This window comes from Apteryx mantelli, chromosome 2 (genome assembly GCF_036417845.1).
Source record: "Apteryx mantelli isolate bAptMan1 chromosome 2, bAptMan1.hap1, whole genome shotgun sequence".
NCBI classification, from domain to species: Eukaryota; Metazoa; Chordata; class Aves; order Apterygiformes; family Apterygidae; genus Apteryx; species Apteryx mantelli.
In genome coordinates, this window is record NC_089979.1 from 34,937,753 (window position 1) to 34,955,003 (window position 17,251).

General features: G+C 36.3%; 1 protein-coding gene across 1 annotated transcript in view; it reads left to right on the top strand.

The window, feature by feature from the left end:
• The first annotated feature begins 10,472 nt into the window (after nucleotides 1–10,472).
• Nucleotides 10,473–17,251, top strand: part of RP1 (RP1 axonemal microtubule associated) — a 184,676-nt gene continuing 177,897 nt past the window's right edge. The window contains exons 1-2 of the mRNA XM_067290018.1: nucleotides 10,473–11,111; nucleotides 12,525–12,696. Of these exons, the coding sequence (XP_067146119.1) occupies nucleotides 10,473–11,111; nucleotides 12,525–12,696 (811 nt within the window). The remainder of the gene's footprint in view (nucleotides 11,112–12,524; nucleotides 12,697–17,251) is intronic.

The window sequence follows — 17,251 nt, forward strand, 5'->3', positions numbered from 1 at the left end:
CGTGGGCTAGATGAGTGGACAGTGAGGTGGATTGAGAACTGGCTGAATGGCAGAGCTCAGAGCGTTGTGATCAGTGGTGCAGAGTCTAGTTGGAGGCCTGTAGCTAGCGGTGTCCCCCAGGGGTCAGTACTGGGTCCAGTCTTGTTCAACTTCTTCATCAATGACCTGGATGAAGGCACAGAGTGCACCCTCAGCAAGTTTGCTGACGATACAAAACTGGGAGGAGTGGCTGATACACTGGAGGGCTGTGCTGAGGAACCTCAACAGCCTGGAGAGATGGGCAGAGAGGAACCTCATGAAGTTCAACAAAGGCAAGTGCAGGGTCCTGCACCTAGGGAGGAATAACCCCATGCACCAGTACAGGTTGGGGGTTGACCTGCTGGAAAGTAGCCCTACAGAGAAGGACCATAGCCATTGCCCTTGTGGCAAAGAAGGCCAATGGTATCCTGGGCAGAGTTAGGAAGAGCATTGCCAGCGGGTCAAGGGAGGTAAACTCTACTCAGCCCTGGTGAGGCCACACCTGGAGCACTGTGTCCAGTTCTGGGCTCCCCAGCATAAGAGAGATACAGAGCTACTGGAATGAGTCCAGCAAAGGGCCACAAAGATGATTAAGGGGCTGGAGCATCTCTCCTAAGAGGAAAGGCTGAGAGAGCTTGGCCTGTTCAGCCTGGAGAAGAGAAGTCTCTGGGGGGATCTTATCAATGCATATACATATCTGAAGGGAGGGTGTACAGAGGATGGGGCCAGAGTCTTTTCAGTGGTGCCTAGTGACAGGACAAGAGGCAACAGGCGCAAACTGAAACACAGGAAGCTCCATCTGAACATGAGGAAAAGCTTTTTTACTGTGAGGGTGACTGAGCACTGGAACAGATTGCCCAGAGAGGTTGTGGAGTCTCCATCCTTGGATATATTCAAAAACTGTACAGTCAAGGTCCTGGGCAACTTGGTCTAGGTGACTCTGCTTGAGCAGGGGAGTTGGACTAGATGATCTTTAAAAGTCCTTTCCAACCTGAGCCATTCTGTGATTCTGTAAATTTTGATCAAAGAATTTAAAGTGATTGTTGGGAGGCAAAGGTGTATAATGGGTCTAAATCTTGTTTTTTTTCCCTTCTTGGCCTCAATTTATGAACTCACTCTGCCTGAAAACAACCTCTGAACTCCATCAAGGAAATAATATCAGACCCCAGCAACAGATTTGGTACTGGAGAAACCAAAATCTGTCTCTTGGTCACTTATGCTGCTAGGGTTTCAGGAGGTTTCTTTAGTTTGTACTTTACAATATCTTCATAAAATAGGAAAGGTGGCAAGGGTTGTTGTATCCAATTTAAGATAGACAAACTGAGGAACAAGAATCTGTGACAACCCTAAACTGTCCTAATGAGTGAAATTTTCAGCAAAAAAATTAGGGTCCACTTAGGTGTTTTCTAATTAGTAGGGGTGAAAGTGAATCTTTAATAAACTGACAGCACCAATTAAACCTGCAGTTAGTCTAACATGACTTTTTTTTAATAAATCATCATGTGTTAAGGTCAGTACAGATGGCTGCATTAATAATTGGTAAAAGAGCTGAGTGTCATGAAGGCAAATATTCAAGAAACAGAAATTTTGTGAATGTAGAATAAGGAAACTGGGGATAGGGAAATTTTTTCACATAGCAATCCTAGCTTTTTCTAGGCAGTCATTTTACAATTTAAAGAATTCAGTGACACTCTAAGCAGTCATATATCACTGCAGAGAATTACACAGATGTAATATCAACAAGGCAAAAAGCTCTTTTTTTCAGATGCCTATACTCAGAAAATGTGAAAAAATGGCTGACCCTTCCTCTTCAACTAATTTATCTTATAGAAAAGAAGATAAATGTAGATGGTTGAATACATCTGAGGCAAGAAAATAAGGAGAACTAAGATGAGAATTTTTATGCATTTAACTTTGAGACAAGCCGTATACTCCATAGATGAAATTCTAACCCACTCAAGATGACGTGAGAATTTCTACTTCTGCCAGGACAAACAGGAAGCTATCTTCTGATCAGAAACAGGCATTCAGATTTGGGTTCAATTTAGTGAGATTTTGTGGTCAAAACCCAAGAATATATCTCAAAAAGGAGCTTTCAGATTTCCAGTTACAGTCCATCTAACCATCCAATCAGACCTCTCATTAAAAAATAGGATGCTGGATCTGTTTTGTTTTGTTTTGTTTTGTTTTCCTGTATGCTCAGAGGCATACCTTTTCTTTTTCCTCCTTCTGGATCCCCACCTGTTGGTTATCAAATCTCTGTTGGAGAATTTAATGCATAAGTCTGTGGGGATTAACTTGATAAGAAGTTTGTGGATATCAAACACAAAAATACGATGGTAACTCCATGGCTCTAAATCTTATCAGTAGCAACATATTAATAATGGTACTTCTTTTTTTGGAAGGAATTACTGGAAAGGATGTAAACAGGCTGTGCACACTGAAGGGAACTTAACTGAGGCCCCTGGCTCTAACATGATAATTTCTTTTTAACTCAATAGCAGTTTCCTAGTTCCATACCTTACCAAAGCAGTCCAAATTAAAAAAAAAAAAAAAAAAAAAAAAGAGGCATAAGAGGTTGAAGGGACTTGGAAATATAAGGCACATTATCAGCATTTTCTTGGGGCGTAAGGTCGATTGTAATAGTTCAGCTGGTGTAGCAACCGCCCATTTTAAAGGAGTGACTTGTCCTTGAATGATAAAAGCATTCAAATGTTAACTGTTGTTCCATATGGCTCAGATTTAAACAAAGGGTGTCATTCAAGGGGCATTAGATTGCCAGTCAGGGAGGGCCACACTGCACACAGGTCTGACTCCACTCTAACTCAGGATAATGCTGCAAAAAAGCCTGCTTATGTTTCTCAACCTGGGATGCTAGTTATCTGCTTAAGGAAAAAAGAGTATATTATGAGCGAACATAATAATGTAATTGCTAACATATTTTTTCTTGCTTGGACATCAGTTTCCTGGATATGATGTTGACCTTGAGAAGCACTGAAAACTAATAGAATAAGGTTAAATGAGTTGGGTTGTATTTAGGTATTTGTAGCATTTAATCAATTTGGTTACTGAAGTCCATAAAAAAGGAGAAATAAAAAGTCAAAATAAGAAAGAGCAATTATAAAAATACTTTTTACAATTATTTTGATGTACTTTTCTAGGCTGATCCAAAGTACTTTGAAGTCAGTCGGAAATTTTCCATTGACTTCCGTAAGCCCTGGGACTATAGGCCAAGTATTTGTTTATCATGCTTGACCTAAACCTTTTGCTATATGGAACAGTTTTGCAGGCTAACTTCAGCCACTGGACCATCAATTGGTCATCTTTATGCTGCTGCCTTCCTAGAGACTGCCCTCTGGAATCAAATGGAAAATGGACCTTGATGTCTGTGATCATTAGAGTAGACCCTTTGTACATATCGATCACTGTGTTCACCAAGAACCAAGGAAGAGATCCAAATGTGAGCTTGTCTATTTTCCTTTCCTTTCAGTGAAAGACAAGAACTGAAGGCAGTGACTGCCTCAAAATGGTATGGTCGTAATCATAGCTATGAATCAGGAAATGTCAAAGCCCAGTGTCCTCCCATGAGAAATACAGAGCATCAACATTTTGTTCATTATTATTTGTTTTGTGTTTAAATATATAATATAATGCTTAACAAATGAGTCTTCATTGCTAAATGGTGCCATTTAACATCCTGATTTTCCATGTTTCATTTGAATTTGGTTCTATTTTTATATTTTTCCTATTCCTCCAGTTTTGATGTGATCTCTGGATATGATTGCAAAATTTACCTTATACAAACAGTGAATTTATCTTTCATAAATTCATTAACTGCTTCCCTTATCAATGCAGTAACTCAAGGAGGCATATGGAGAAGATCTGCTTAGGAGGTGCACAGAGGCAGTTAAAATATTCTAAGATGGCATTATCACTTTTATTTTCTGATTGTGCTTCATAGGGAACTAGGCTCAAATTCAGAGACACAGAATCCCTGTAGAACAGGCTGCAGCACACTGAAAGTGTTACCAGCTCCTCAGTTGTTTGTAACTTCTGCTGAGTAATAGCTCAGCTTGTGTTATGAACTCCTCCTCCCTGCTAACTGTATGGCCTATCCTTACCTACTGAATGCAAAGTCAGCTGGGTTAGCTTAAACTGCTGATGAAAATGGTTGAACTCAGCCTTCTGTGCCCATTTTCTAATACAGGGTAGGTACCAGAGAGCTAAGGAAAGCAAAAGTTCTAAAACAAGATTTATTTAAAACACATCTGAGTTTTATTAATGGATTTGTAAACTGGTTATTAAAATAAAAGAAAATTATACACTAACAGTATTCATGTACCCAATATTAGTTCCATATGCATGAGTATTTCTTCTCTTTATTCACACTTTCCTGTGTTCTCAGGGTCAGTGGCTAACTGCTGAATGTACCTAGTAACACAATAATTTTATGTAGCAAGATAGGAACTGTTTAGCTGACACCTAGAAATACATGTATGTTTAAGTAAATTGCAACTTAAATCAGAGCTAAAATGCCTTTTAGCATATGGATCAATCAGAAGGAGGCCAGTCAGAATGATCAGAGGCCTGGAAAAGGTGGTCTACAGGAAAGGATGGAAGAAACTTGTTTTAATTTAGGGAAGAGATGACTGAGAGAATGTATCATTAAAAAAGTAGCTACCAAAAGGAAAATGTTTTGTTCCTCATGTGTGGATAAGGCAACGTAGAATCAATTATACTTTGAGGAAAGAAGAATGGGATATCCTCTTCAGATCAGTTCCAAGTCTTTATTTGCTTTTACATTTCCTTATTTGAGTTCCACTTGTCTAAAGACGAGATTCATTACCTCTAACTTTTGCTAATTAAAGATGAGATGTTAGTTGGATAGGCTCCAAAGTAGTCACTGGAGGAAAACAGATGCTTGTAAAACTTGCTTTATCCTGCTGTAAAAAAGGTGGACTAAATCAAACATAAGCAATGCATCTTTCTCCATGGACAAGCCTGAACAGCTGATTTAGAAGTCTACCTTTTAGATGGCTGAAATTAGGTGAGACACATCCTACCCTACATTCTTATGGTAATCTTATTTCTATATTTGTCCACAGATGAATTATTTAAAACACAGCTGTATGTAAACACTCAACAGAAGAAATAAAATCTTGAAAGATTTCACAATGAAAAAGATTAAATATAGGTAATTCATATAAATTTTGTGGGTGGATGGATAATATAATGCTTGTAATAGTCAAGAATCCCCCCAAAACCTGTATATATGAAGTGTAATGATTTTTAAATAGTAAAAGCCAAACTGTATCCCTGCCCATTAAACAAGCTATTGACCAGTCCATGACTCTTGTAAAAAAATTGGGACCAAGGCGGGTATTGAGTACAGGCTAAAGGAAGTATCAACACTGAGGCTGAAAGATGTTCTGGAGATAAACAGACATGTAATATAAAAGTGAGAATGGTAACAACTCAGAATATTGTAATCCCACTTGCAATTACAATTTTAATCACTGTGATATTTTCTCTTGTGGCCTGATTTTGCATTCTTCAATTTTCTGGACTAATTCTGTATTTCACACATCTTCTCCAAATATTAAGGGCTAAATTCTTACCACATTATTTCAGTAGTTCTGTGGATGTCAGTGAAGCTACCTACATAAACTGAGTGAAAAGTGTTTGTGTGTGGATGTTGATTGCTGTAGGATTGTGATAATATTTTTGCCTAGTTCACTTTAAGTCTGAATTCAGAGTAATTCCTATTCGTGCAAGGCTATACTTACAATAAAGTTGAAGATGTCTTCCTTTTTTCAGAAATATGTGAAGTGTTTGTAGCACAAGGAGAAATGCAATGAGGCTTCTAAGTTACATATGTCCTGACAGAAGCTTTGTGACCCTCTGAGGTCTTAGAGAATTAAGGGTCAATCACATTGTCAAATGGTGACATTTGCTTATTTTCACCAGGCCCCAGAAGTATTATCTGTTGGGTCCCAAGGTCCAGTGGTGCACAAGAGCAACTGATGGATTAGCTGGTTATTGAAAGTGGCTTAGCATGCAGTGGGAAGCTAATGAGGTAGCAATGATATTTTAGATCATGCACTTAAAAGAAAACTAGCTCTATAAAAAATTCCAGTCTAAGCATTTAAACATCAGACATACATTTGGAACTTGCAAATGCTCAGATGTTGTTTGTAGTGATAAATATGTTTACTAAACTGATAGCCAATGTAACCTACTGGAGAAGAGGAATAAGTATAAGTAACAGAATACTAGCTGGAATATAATCAGTACATTAGCTGACGTATATTAAGAACTTAAATAATTGTATTAATATTTAAGAAAGCAATGTTTGTAGCAAAATATCTGTGCAATATAATTATATAGTGTGCCTCATATAGTGTATCATGTATATGATACAAAAGTGGAACTAAAGCAGCATTTTAAAACTTCTAAAGGATTAAATTCACTACTAAGTGAAGAGTTAAAAAAACATGACATGCAGTGGTACTGTCCACTGAGTAGTGTTTTTGTTGCTGTTTTACACAGCTAGTTTTGAGAGCTTGCTGTAATCCTGATTAAGTAAAGAAGCTCCAGATGAGATTATACATCTGGTAGCAATTAGAACAATTACCATCTGGGGACATGGTATTTCCAATGGAAAAAGAAAAAAAAAATTTTGTGGTTTAATTAAGTCATGGTAAAACATAATCCTCCTATCTCTTCGTAAATTACATTCACACACGTATAATAGCTGCATTGTCATTTCTGCAATATGTTGAACTGAAGAATGCCTCACAGATGGCAAATTCCTCTGGACTGTGTCATGTTTTATTGAGTGTTGTGAAGAAAGAAACAGGAATTCTTTTCAGCATGAATTTTGAATAGAGAAAATTTAGAGGGAATCTATAGCACAAGGAGGATGGTCTTGACCAGATGATCGAACAAAACCAAGAGTTAATACCAGGAAATAGTTAAGAAATGGTCTCAGAAGGTGAGTGGTAGAAGCTCCATCTCTAAACACATTTAAATTTTATATCACTAGAAAATTTAGTTTGAAGGTCAACCCTGCACTGATAAGATAGATTAGATGACCTACCTTCCCTACCCCAGTTTTTATTTTATGTGGTTGTGATAGTATTGTGAGCAACTGAAGGAAAAAGAAAATTATAGAAATGAAATATTTAAAAAGGTAAATAGACTGTAAAAATAGTATAGGGGGACTTGCTGAATGAGATGTTAGACAGTCTACTCTGAGCAGCGGCTGACTAAGGTGAACCTAGTCTGGTAATTAACATTAGCTGAGATTAAGCAAAAGGATTATGATGTTTTTCTAGCTGACCACGCCTGGAACAAGACTAAAGATGTTCATTTCATATAGCATAGGCAATCACACGCACAATTTATAAATCTCTGAAAACAAGCTAACAACTCTTTTATTTACATAGGATGTGACTGCTGGTGAGTAAAACAAAATTATGTGCAATACTTAACAGCCACAAGGCACTAGATAGATATACTCTTAAAGTTTAGAATAAACCGTTCTATTTAGTATCTTTGTAAAACTGAGCAGCTTTGTAAATAAACTTTGAATGAGTGATTTTGTGAGAAATCAGGCAAGGGTATTCAATTCTGAATTCTGTTTTATTTTCTTGCAGAATCAAGTTCTTAACATTGTAATTTCAAAAATATGACATTTTGGATTATGTAAGATCAGTTAGCTATCTCTTAACAATTTTAGAAGAAAATCATTAAAATTTAAAAATCCATAATATGTTTAAGCTGAAGTGAAGCTATTACAATGCAATCACCTGTAGCATGAAAGAGTAGCTTCTACAATATGTCGATTATTCTTTCATTGAAATGTTTGATATTTTTAAGGTGCAATTATAAGATATCTGAAAGATGTGTAAGCAATTCCTACTATTACATTTTTAAGTTGATTAATACTAAAAAGTATTTATTCATAGTGTGCTCTGCAACAACCGATTCCCTGCCAAAAGTATATGATGCCATTCATTTTATATTTTGCTATAGCAGACTTGATTTTCTCTTAGTTACTTTTTTGAATTCATATTATTTCATATTTATAAGAAAATTGATATTTCTCTTCATAATAGTATTTTCTCTTTGGTTGTTTTCAATTCTGTTACTTTCACAGTATTCAGATTCAGTCTAATAAGTATCTCCATACAAAATGTATTGCATTTCTCTTCAAAATGTTAATGCTTCCATAACTGACTGTTTTACAGAAGTACAAATATCCAAAACAACTCCTGAGAGTACAATTTAACAGCTGTTATTATCAGCAGTCTCATGAGAAAATCCATTTTTTTAGCTCTTGTAACAATAAATAATTGGACAGTTAGATGAAATTCCACTCCATTCTTATAATGGGTGAAAAGTTACCGTACAGAGTAGCTGAGGAGCTAAGTCCATTCGTGTCTGTCTCTGGCCATTAAAGATGTTCACTTAATGGTTTTCACCCCTTCCCCAGAGATGCTGGACTGGACTGTGTTAGCTAAACTGAAGTCTTCTCAGCCAGTTAAATGGAGTAATGGGATACTCAGTTCACTCAAGAAATTTGCTGCTGTTATTGCTGCTCTCATTGGAGTAGAACATTTGTTCCACAAACATGGCAAGTTTGTGTTGTGGCTAGCAATATAAATGCCCTTAGATTTCCTCTGGGAAAATCAGTATGTACAGAATGAAGCATGAGATGTAAAGTGACTGATCCAGAATGTGTCCTTAAACTTAACTCACCTAGCAACCTGTCAATTTAGAGGTGTAATCAAAATGTAGGCAGTTAATGAATAGGTGTGTCAAAAATGATGAGCACCTATATCTCTCATAGATTTCAGTAGAAGTGGTACTCCTCCCTATCACCAAAAAACAAGTCATTTCTCTAGGCATCATGGACCTGATTGCTTAACCTGCTGCAGCCAAGCTTGATAATTTCTTCCTGCGTATTCCTTAATTGAATACTCATGCTTTTTTTTTAATTTTAATGGAAACGTGATTACCTAAAATCCATCTTTGTATACATCATTCTGGTGTTGATCTGTTCGCTTGTTTTTCAGTTTTACCACTTATAATGAGTATAATTTGCAGCATAGACAATACATTAAAAGGTAACTTTTCTTCCTCTGCTCCAATCATTGTTCAAAATAAAATAACTTTCTATTCTCACAGTGACATGAACATCAAAAAAGTTATTAACTCACAGTGAAGGCAAAACACCCAAGCTGAAAACAGTGTTTCTTTGGAAAAGCTGTAAGAATACAAGAGAAAATCTTGTCAAAACTGACTTTATTAGAACCTTGACTGTCTTGAAAAATGCCAACATTTTCTTATCAATTTCAAAACTGATGTATGTAGTGGTAAAATATGTCAAAAGATTGTTTTCCACAGCTTCATTAAGAAAAATGTGTAGTAACCCGAAGAGATAGTGTGTTCCATTAGTCAGTATCACAGCTACCTCAAGGTGACATTGTCAAATAATTTAATTTATATTATTTTGATGACAAACATATTTCCCAAGACTGCTGTGCATTTTTTTAGAAAAACTTTTTGCTAAACCTCCTTCTTCCAGGCTGATTAGTTGACTAGCCATTTCTAGTCTGTGTTCTAGTCAAAGCAAGCCAATTATTAAGATAAAGCAATTTTATTCAATAAAGGGATCGCAATAAGGTATCTGTATGTAGATCAGATTCAGAGAATATAGTGAGAGTGCTCCATTTTCAAGCATGAAGACTATCCACATAGTTGCTAGAAATAACCTGTTGTTTAAATGACCAGTATTTAAATGTTTTAATTATAGAAAACTACAACTTTGATTTGTAGGTTTTCACTCAGTATAATGCAAATATTAAAGTGGTTGATTTATATATCATGAAATACAAAACTTATAGTCAAAAAGCAAATGATCTGTCAACTTATGTTGCAGATTACTAAGTGCAATCACTAAAACATAACTTTGAAACATGTTTTGGGCCTCATTTTGATAAAATGTACAGTGCAGTAAACCAGGAGCCTTTTTCCTGAAACCAATGGATTTTTCCTGGTATAAAACTAATATATGAGATTAGAATAAATTGTTTTGTCTTTCGGTTTTGTTTGTTTTGGACTGAATATGGCTTATGACTAGGCATAAATTGCTCCCTCCTCATAAAGATTTGTCTAATATTAAGTATGAAGTGCTGTCATTAGTGTCATCCTCAGGAAAGAAAACATTTAATTATCATTGTGGACTGACAAAGTACATTTTTTCTAAAGAAAGGTCTCTTGTACCAAACTGATAAGAGATTTGAAATCACATTGGAGAGTTCTGGGAATATTTGCAAGTAGATGAAGATGTATTATCACATCTTAATGTCTTCAATGAAGACTGTATTATTACTAACCATGAGAGAACTTTTGCATCCATCTCCTTTTTCTTCCAGATTGCTGTCAAAATGAGCAAAACGCCTTCAACCAGTTACTCAGTGAATCAGCCAAACTCCTCTGAGAGTGAACAGACTTTATCTACACGCCATTTCAATGTCACTGAACCCATTGTGGCCAAACGGATCTGTTTCTACAAAAGTGGAGATCCTCAGTTTAATGGGATTAACATGGTCATTAATAATCGGTCTTACAAAACATTTGATGCCTTGCTTGATAGTTTATCCAAACGGGTCCCATTACCTTTTGGGGTGAGGAATATTAGTACACCAAAAGGGAGACACATCATCACCAATCTGGAGGATCTTGAAGATGGAAAATCTTATATTTGTTCCCATCAGAAGAAAATGAAACCCATCAACCTTGAACAGGCTAGGAAAAAGCCACTGCCTTGGCAGATCAGCAGGCCTGTCAGCGCTCGTCGCCGAGCTGTGCAGTTAGCAAAGGAGAGTGAAGATGGCTTTGGCCAGAGTGAAAGAAAAGTGACAACTCCTAAAAAGCTGCTTGTTTTCAAAAATGGTGATGTAAGACTCAGGCGCACCATAGCTCTGGGAAAGAAAAATACACAAACCTTTGAGGCCTTTCTGGATTATATGAGTGAATTAATGCAGTATCCAGTTGTGAAACTATACACCACTGATGGCAGAAAGGTGAGAATAAAGATGAGCATTGACAATTTTACCATGTTTTATTCTAGACTATTTTAATATAAAAAGGTTATTTGCTCCATTAGGAGATTGGGAGGCTGGCCTGGGTGTGAGGTCTGCTGTGCTCAATGTCAGCTGTTGCCTTTCTATGCTTGTTCCCCTTCAGAAAGGCTACTAGTTTGGAGGAGATGTACATGAATCTTGGAACCAGGAGAGGCAAGTGAAGACATCGTGTTTCAAGTCATCATAAAAAGTCACTTTTCTTTTCCTTACTCAGGCCTTTTTCAGGCAAGCTCTCAATTATGTATTTTTGCCCATTTACACAGAAACTTCCCTTAACCTGAGTACTGTTTGTCTATGTTTTTCAATGTTTTAAGATACTAAAGGTAACAACTAATAGCACTAGATATTTTATCATTCTGCAAATGCAGGGCTTTTTGCCATTAATGAGTTGGAACTATGAGACTTTGTTATATCTTACAGTTTCTAAATTGTGGACCAAATTCTGTACCTCTAAACCCAAATGTTGCAGCAATAATAAGCCTGATTTTTCATCTTGTTCACTGTTTTATATAATTTTAGTTTACTTAGTGTTTTCTAATTCTGCATGTTGTTTAACCCCAGAGAAGTACTTGTGATTGATCCTGACAACAGGTATAGAGAATTCCATGCAGAATGTCTGCTCAAGGGAAATCTGCTGTGTTTACCCATTGAAACAGTGAAACAGTGACTTCTGTATTAGGTTGGGAAAGTGTCTGTATCACCTATAAGTCAGTGAAGTGCACTGTGCAAGCCACATCTTGCAACATATCTTGCATAAATTCATACATAAATTCAAAATCATGTTAGACAAGGCCCCTAATAACTTGATCTGAAGTTAGACCTGCTTTGAATGAAGGGCTAGACTGGATGACAACCAAGGGTCCTTTCCAACATAAGTTGTTCTGTGATTCTGTCTTTATTTCTCTCTCGCAGTAAATGTAAATAGACCAACTGTGCAAGTGCTGTAGTGTATTCTGAGCCTCCTCTTTCTTCCTCTAGGTGCTTGCTCATATGTATGCCTACCTCCAAATGCACATTCTTGTTTCATGGCTATGTACGGTCACTGCACAATGATGAAACAAAATTTTATATGCAAACACTTAAATTATGAGAGAATTGTGATCTGGATCCAAGTGTTGTTTCTTAAAATCTTTTTCTAATATATTTATGTAACAAGACATAACTTCCCAAAGATAGGAATTGCCTTACAGGAACTGAAAAATTAATTCTGTTCTGTGATACATATTTAATAGCCTGCTGCAAACTACTGTGGAGACTAAGAAGTAAAGATATTAAAGCATGAAAGGTATAAATCTCTTACATTATTACTTGTAGTTATTAAAGCAGAGAATATAATGTTACTTTTTTTTCCAGGTTCCTAATCTTCAGGCCCTGATATTGTGCTCCGGAGCTGTAGTCGCAGCGGGGAGAGAGCCTTTTAAACCAAGCAATTATGATCCTCTTGGGTATGCACGGCCTACTAAATTGCTTGGAATTGCAAATTGTGTATACCCGAAAGCAAATGCCAAGTCAGAGAGTGAAAATAGTAAGTTCTTTGAATTAATTTGTATTTTATTAATTGGTTTCTCTCTCTCAGTATAAGACATAAACTATGACAATCTTACTGGGATCAAGGGTACTCAAAAAGGCCAGTTGAAACTGTTTATTTTTGCTCAGACTACTCTATAGGCATAAAAAAGATCAAAGTGTTGATTTTCTTTTTAAAATTTAAGCTAAGTGCTCAGATGGTATGCATATTTTCTTTCACACTGACTTATTTAGAACATAGATACAAATCTTTAAATATATCTTATTTTAATGCAAGTGATTGTGATTGTTATTAATTTTTCTGCATCAGTGTTTGTAACAGCAGTGGCAAAAGAGAACCCACAGCTTACTTCAGAGAATAATGTAGCTCCTAACTGGCAGAATTTCTTGCTCAAATCTTTTGCACAGGGTTCAGATCTTACCTTAACAAATGAAAGTTTGACATGTCATTATCACGAGTTTTATTTTTTCCCGTAACTGCTCCACATAAACAGGAAAACCATTACAGCATTCATCCACTCACAAGGTCACCATGTTTTTGAATCTGCTCTTGCCTAAAAAGAGCATCATCCTTTCTTATATCCTCACGACTATGATGTATGTTTTTCAGATATGTTTGGGAAAAGATATGCAAATATACACTTTTCCTTTGACTACTCGTGGAGTTGTGTGACTGACAAGGGTCAGTGAGAATGGGAGGTGGTCAGTGGAAGATCAGGAATATCAGAAGTTGTTGGAGACAAAGCAAGGCTAGCTGAGGTTGAGAACAAAATGCTGCAGCAACAGAGCTTTAGGTCGTGTAGGACCTCCTGACATTAAAGCATCCTGTAGGGCAGAGGTACTGTCCAGGGCGAAACTTGCTTAACACAGAGGTACCTTGTGCTCTTGGTACAGCTGCATGCTGTACTGAACACTGTAATTATTTCTGTACTGAGACTTTCCGTGAGAATCTTTTCTGTGTCATGGAGCGCACTGCTATGTAAGACATAAGCTTCCATTTACTTGAAGGAGTTTCTTCCACATTTCTCCTAGTTTATTATGTCCCCATCAAACTATTCATTTTAGCTTTTGTCACCCTTCACGTTCTTTGCTTCACACAGCTTGTTTTGCTGGCTGTTTGCAGAACATAGCTAATGGGTAAAGAGAGAATAAATAGGATCATTTTGAGGAAAATGAAAATTCTACAGAAATAAAATTTCCCATCCAAATTTTGCTTTAAGTCAGAGATCCAGGCTTAAAATGATATAAAATGTGAGTAGCCAAGAATCTGATAAGTACCTTCTTTTAACTCTTAGTGAACAGCAATTACTGTAAGACAGAAAAAAAATAAGACCAAAAAACCCTGTTTGTGTTTTTAACTGGAGAAATTCAAAGTATCCTGTGTAAGAGACATTACAGATGATGTGAAAGCCTCAATTATCAAATTTCAGGGACTTGGTTCCTATTCCATCTCCTGGAGATAGAGAAAGTGAGATTTTTATTTGGGGAAATGAAAGGTCTGGTCTCTGCTAGAGGAGTTAGTCCAAACTTTTATTTCTGATTCAGTTATGGAAAAGCATATGTATGGGGAACTTGCAAGGCACTCCTCGTGAAATTCTAAACACCTGCCTGTAACAGTAATATGTTAGTCATGAAAGTCTTGACATGAAACCTTATGTGAATCACTTGAGCAAAGCATATGCTTAACTTCAAGCAATGTAGTTAAGTTAATATTAAATGTGATGAAATACCTTTCCATATTCCAAAACTTTATATAAAATGATGGCTCCTATATATTTATGTATCAGTAGCAGTTGTGGATAATGTCTCTGTGTGGATGTCCATGCACTGTTTTACTCAGAGAGGCAAAACTTCTTAGAAGACATCAAAATTTTATTTTTACCTCATGGTCTTTTAATCTCTCACATCTTCACTGACAACTGATAGAGATGAGATTTTTTTTTAAGAGCCAAAGGTGTTACAAAATAATCAAATCATATTTTAGGAGTATTTAATATGTATGCAAACGCATGATGGACCATCCCCAAAACTCATTTAAGTCAGTGGAAGTATTCTCATTGGCTTCACTGAGTTTTGGGCCATCCTCTAGAGTACTGTGGCATAAAATATATCTCAGAATTTCATGATTTAAATTCAGATTTCATAAGAAGTTCAAGTGCTTCAAGGTTGATTTCTTTATAGAAATTCATTACAGGAGTCTGCATCTGTATTCTTTATTATTACCCCATATATCAATAGTCAGTGACACTACTCATAGTAATGATTACTCGCATACTGAAGATTGTTGGACTAAGCCCAGAGAGATTTATTTTCGCCTTGATTGACACACCTTAGTGCTGACTGTCAGTACCAATAGGTATTGATTCATTAGTGATTGCTAAGGTATAGAGAAGATGTAAAGTTTTCAAGCTTTTAAGCTTGACTCCCAAACAAGCAAGGGCTTGTGCGTAGGTTTAAGGCAACCTCAGCTTCCATCTGAGTGTCAAATGAGAGCATTTAGCACTTTTTTAGGCTTTGGAGTGTTAAGGGAGACCATAGCTCTAGGATTAAAAAGGGCCTATTGCAAAATAAAATGAAATGGAACTGTAGTTCAATGTTGATACTTTATAAAAATATGGTTATATATCTCACTTAAACAACTTCTTAAAATGAATAGAAAAATTAGATATACTGTTCTTTTTATTCTAATACTCTGAAAAAAATAAACAAACTTTACTAAGTTCTTTTGTACTAATTTTTCTGCTTTCTTTTTTTCTTTTCCTTTGCTGCCTGTCTGCTATGTCACCATCTGGATCCTTATGCATGATATTTGTCTGCTCTGCTTTTCCTCTGCTGAATGAATTTGTGTTTTTTCAATGTTATTATTGGTAGTGGGAACTGAAATGGCCTCTAGCTCAAGATCTCAGATATTCTCAGTTTCCTCTGATAAAGGGTCTAGCAATGATAACAACTCAGATTCTTCCTATGCTCCTGACAATTATAAAGGTGTAGTAGGAGATCATTCACTTACTGGTGAAGATTTATCTGAAGATGACATTGAGAAATCTGTTCACCTTAATCAAGATGGCAGCATGACACTAGAAATGAAAGTTCGATTCAAAATTAAAGAGGAAGAAACGATAAAATGGACAACCACTGTCAGCCGTGCTGGCCTTTCTGATGACAAAAATATTCATATTTGCAATTCTGCAACAGGTGCAGAGGACTGTTTATCTAATGTAAATATATCAGCATGTATAAAACCAAAAGAGGCTCCATTTTTCGAGAGCTCCAAGAATGAAGTGGGAGTCTCACTGCAACAGTTCAATGCAGAAGTGTCAGACAAAGAATCAGAGTATGATTTAAAAACTGCTGATTATAGTACCTGTCAGACAAACACTTCTGCAGACCTAGATGTAAGTAATGTATCTGAGAATAAAACAAGACCTTGTTTTTACAGGCCTCCCACCCCTGGGCCAAGACGTGTTAGACAAAAGAAAGCAGTAGCTGAAAGTGTCACCTTGGTATCTGAGAAGGAGGTTCAGGAGAAGACAATAGGACAGTTTTCCTACAGTGAGGAAATACACGATGGTGAAAGCAAATCTGAGTATTGTATGGTTTCTCATTCAAGCAGGAAAAAAACAAGTATTAGCAATCCAAAGTTTAGTGAAATGAGTGACAATGATTTATTAAAGCTTTCTTCAGAGAGTATGAAGAAAGAAGAAATGCTTTTTAAAGTAAGCCACAAAAGTCATGATTTAATAGAAACCTCAAATAGGAAGACATTAGATGTGCCTGATGGGGATGAATTGTTACAGAAAATATTAGAGAAATCAGTTGTAGAACAAGGTACATATAATAGTTTAGTAACAACCTCCAAAGCTAACATCAGCAGTTTCACACCATCATCAAAAATTTACCAGGGAACTAGGCCAGTTTCTGCAGACAATATCCATGAGCTGTGTGATCTTAAACAAATAAAAAGATCACATAGTTCTTTAATTAGCTATTCAGAATTATTTGAGTCAAAAAATGAAGAAAGAAAATGTAAAACTTCTGATTTATTATGTTTTTCTCAAGATTCAGTGCATTTAACCTGTCCCAGACATAGTCAGAAAAAGATGATGGTACCTCCATGTAGTAAAGGTCCCATTAAGAAAATAGATCCAACAACTGGATTCTTTCCTAATGTTCCTGAAAGTGAGAATCAAATCAGTGTCAGGACTGAATCTGTTATGGCAACACGCCCCACTAATGAAAGCCAGCCTGCATCTTCCCTCACCAAAAAGAAGAGAAAATCATTGTCTGACTTTCCAGAACAAGGTATACATGAAAATCAAAAAGCTAAAGAAGTCTTAGGGATAATTAAAAGTCAGGGAATGTATATCACAAGCAAAAACACAGAGAATTGCACAATACAGGCTACAGATAATTATTCTGAAATGCCTCAGAAAAAAGGAATGGAATTTTTTGTCAAAGATAGTGATGGATCTGTTAATTCAGACAAAAGCATATGTCCTGAAGATGAGTTTTATCCCCAGGTTTCAGTAGAACACCAACAAAATGGATTATCT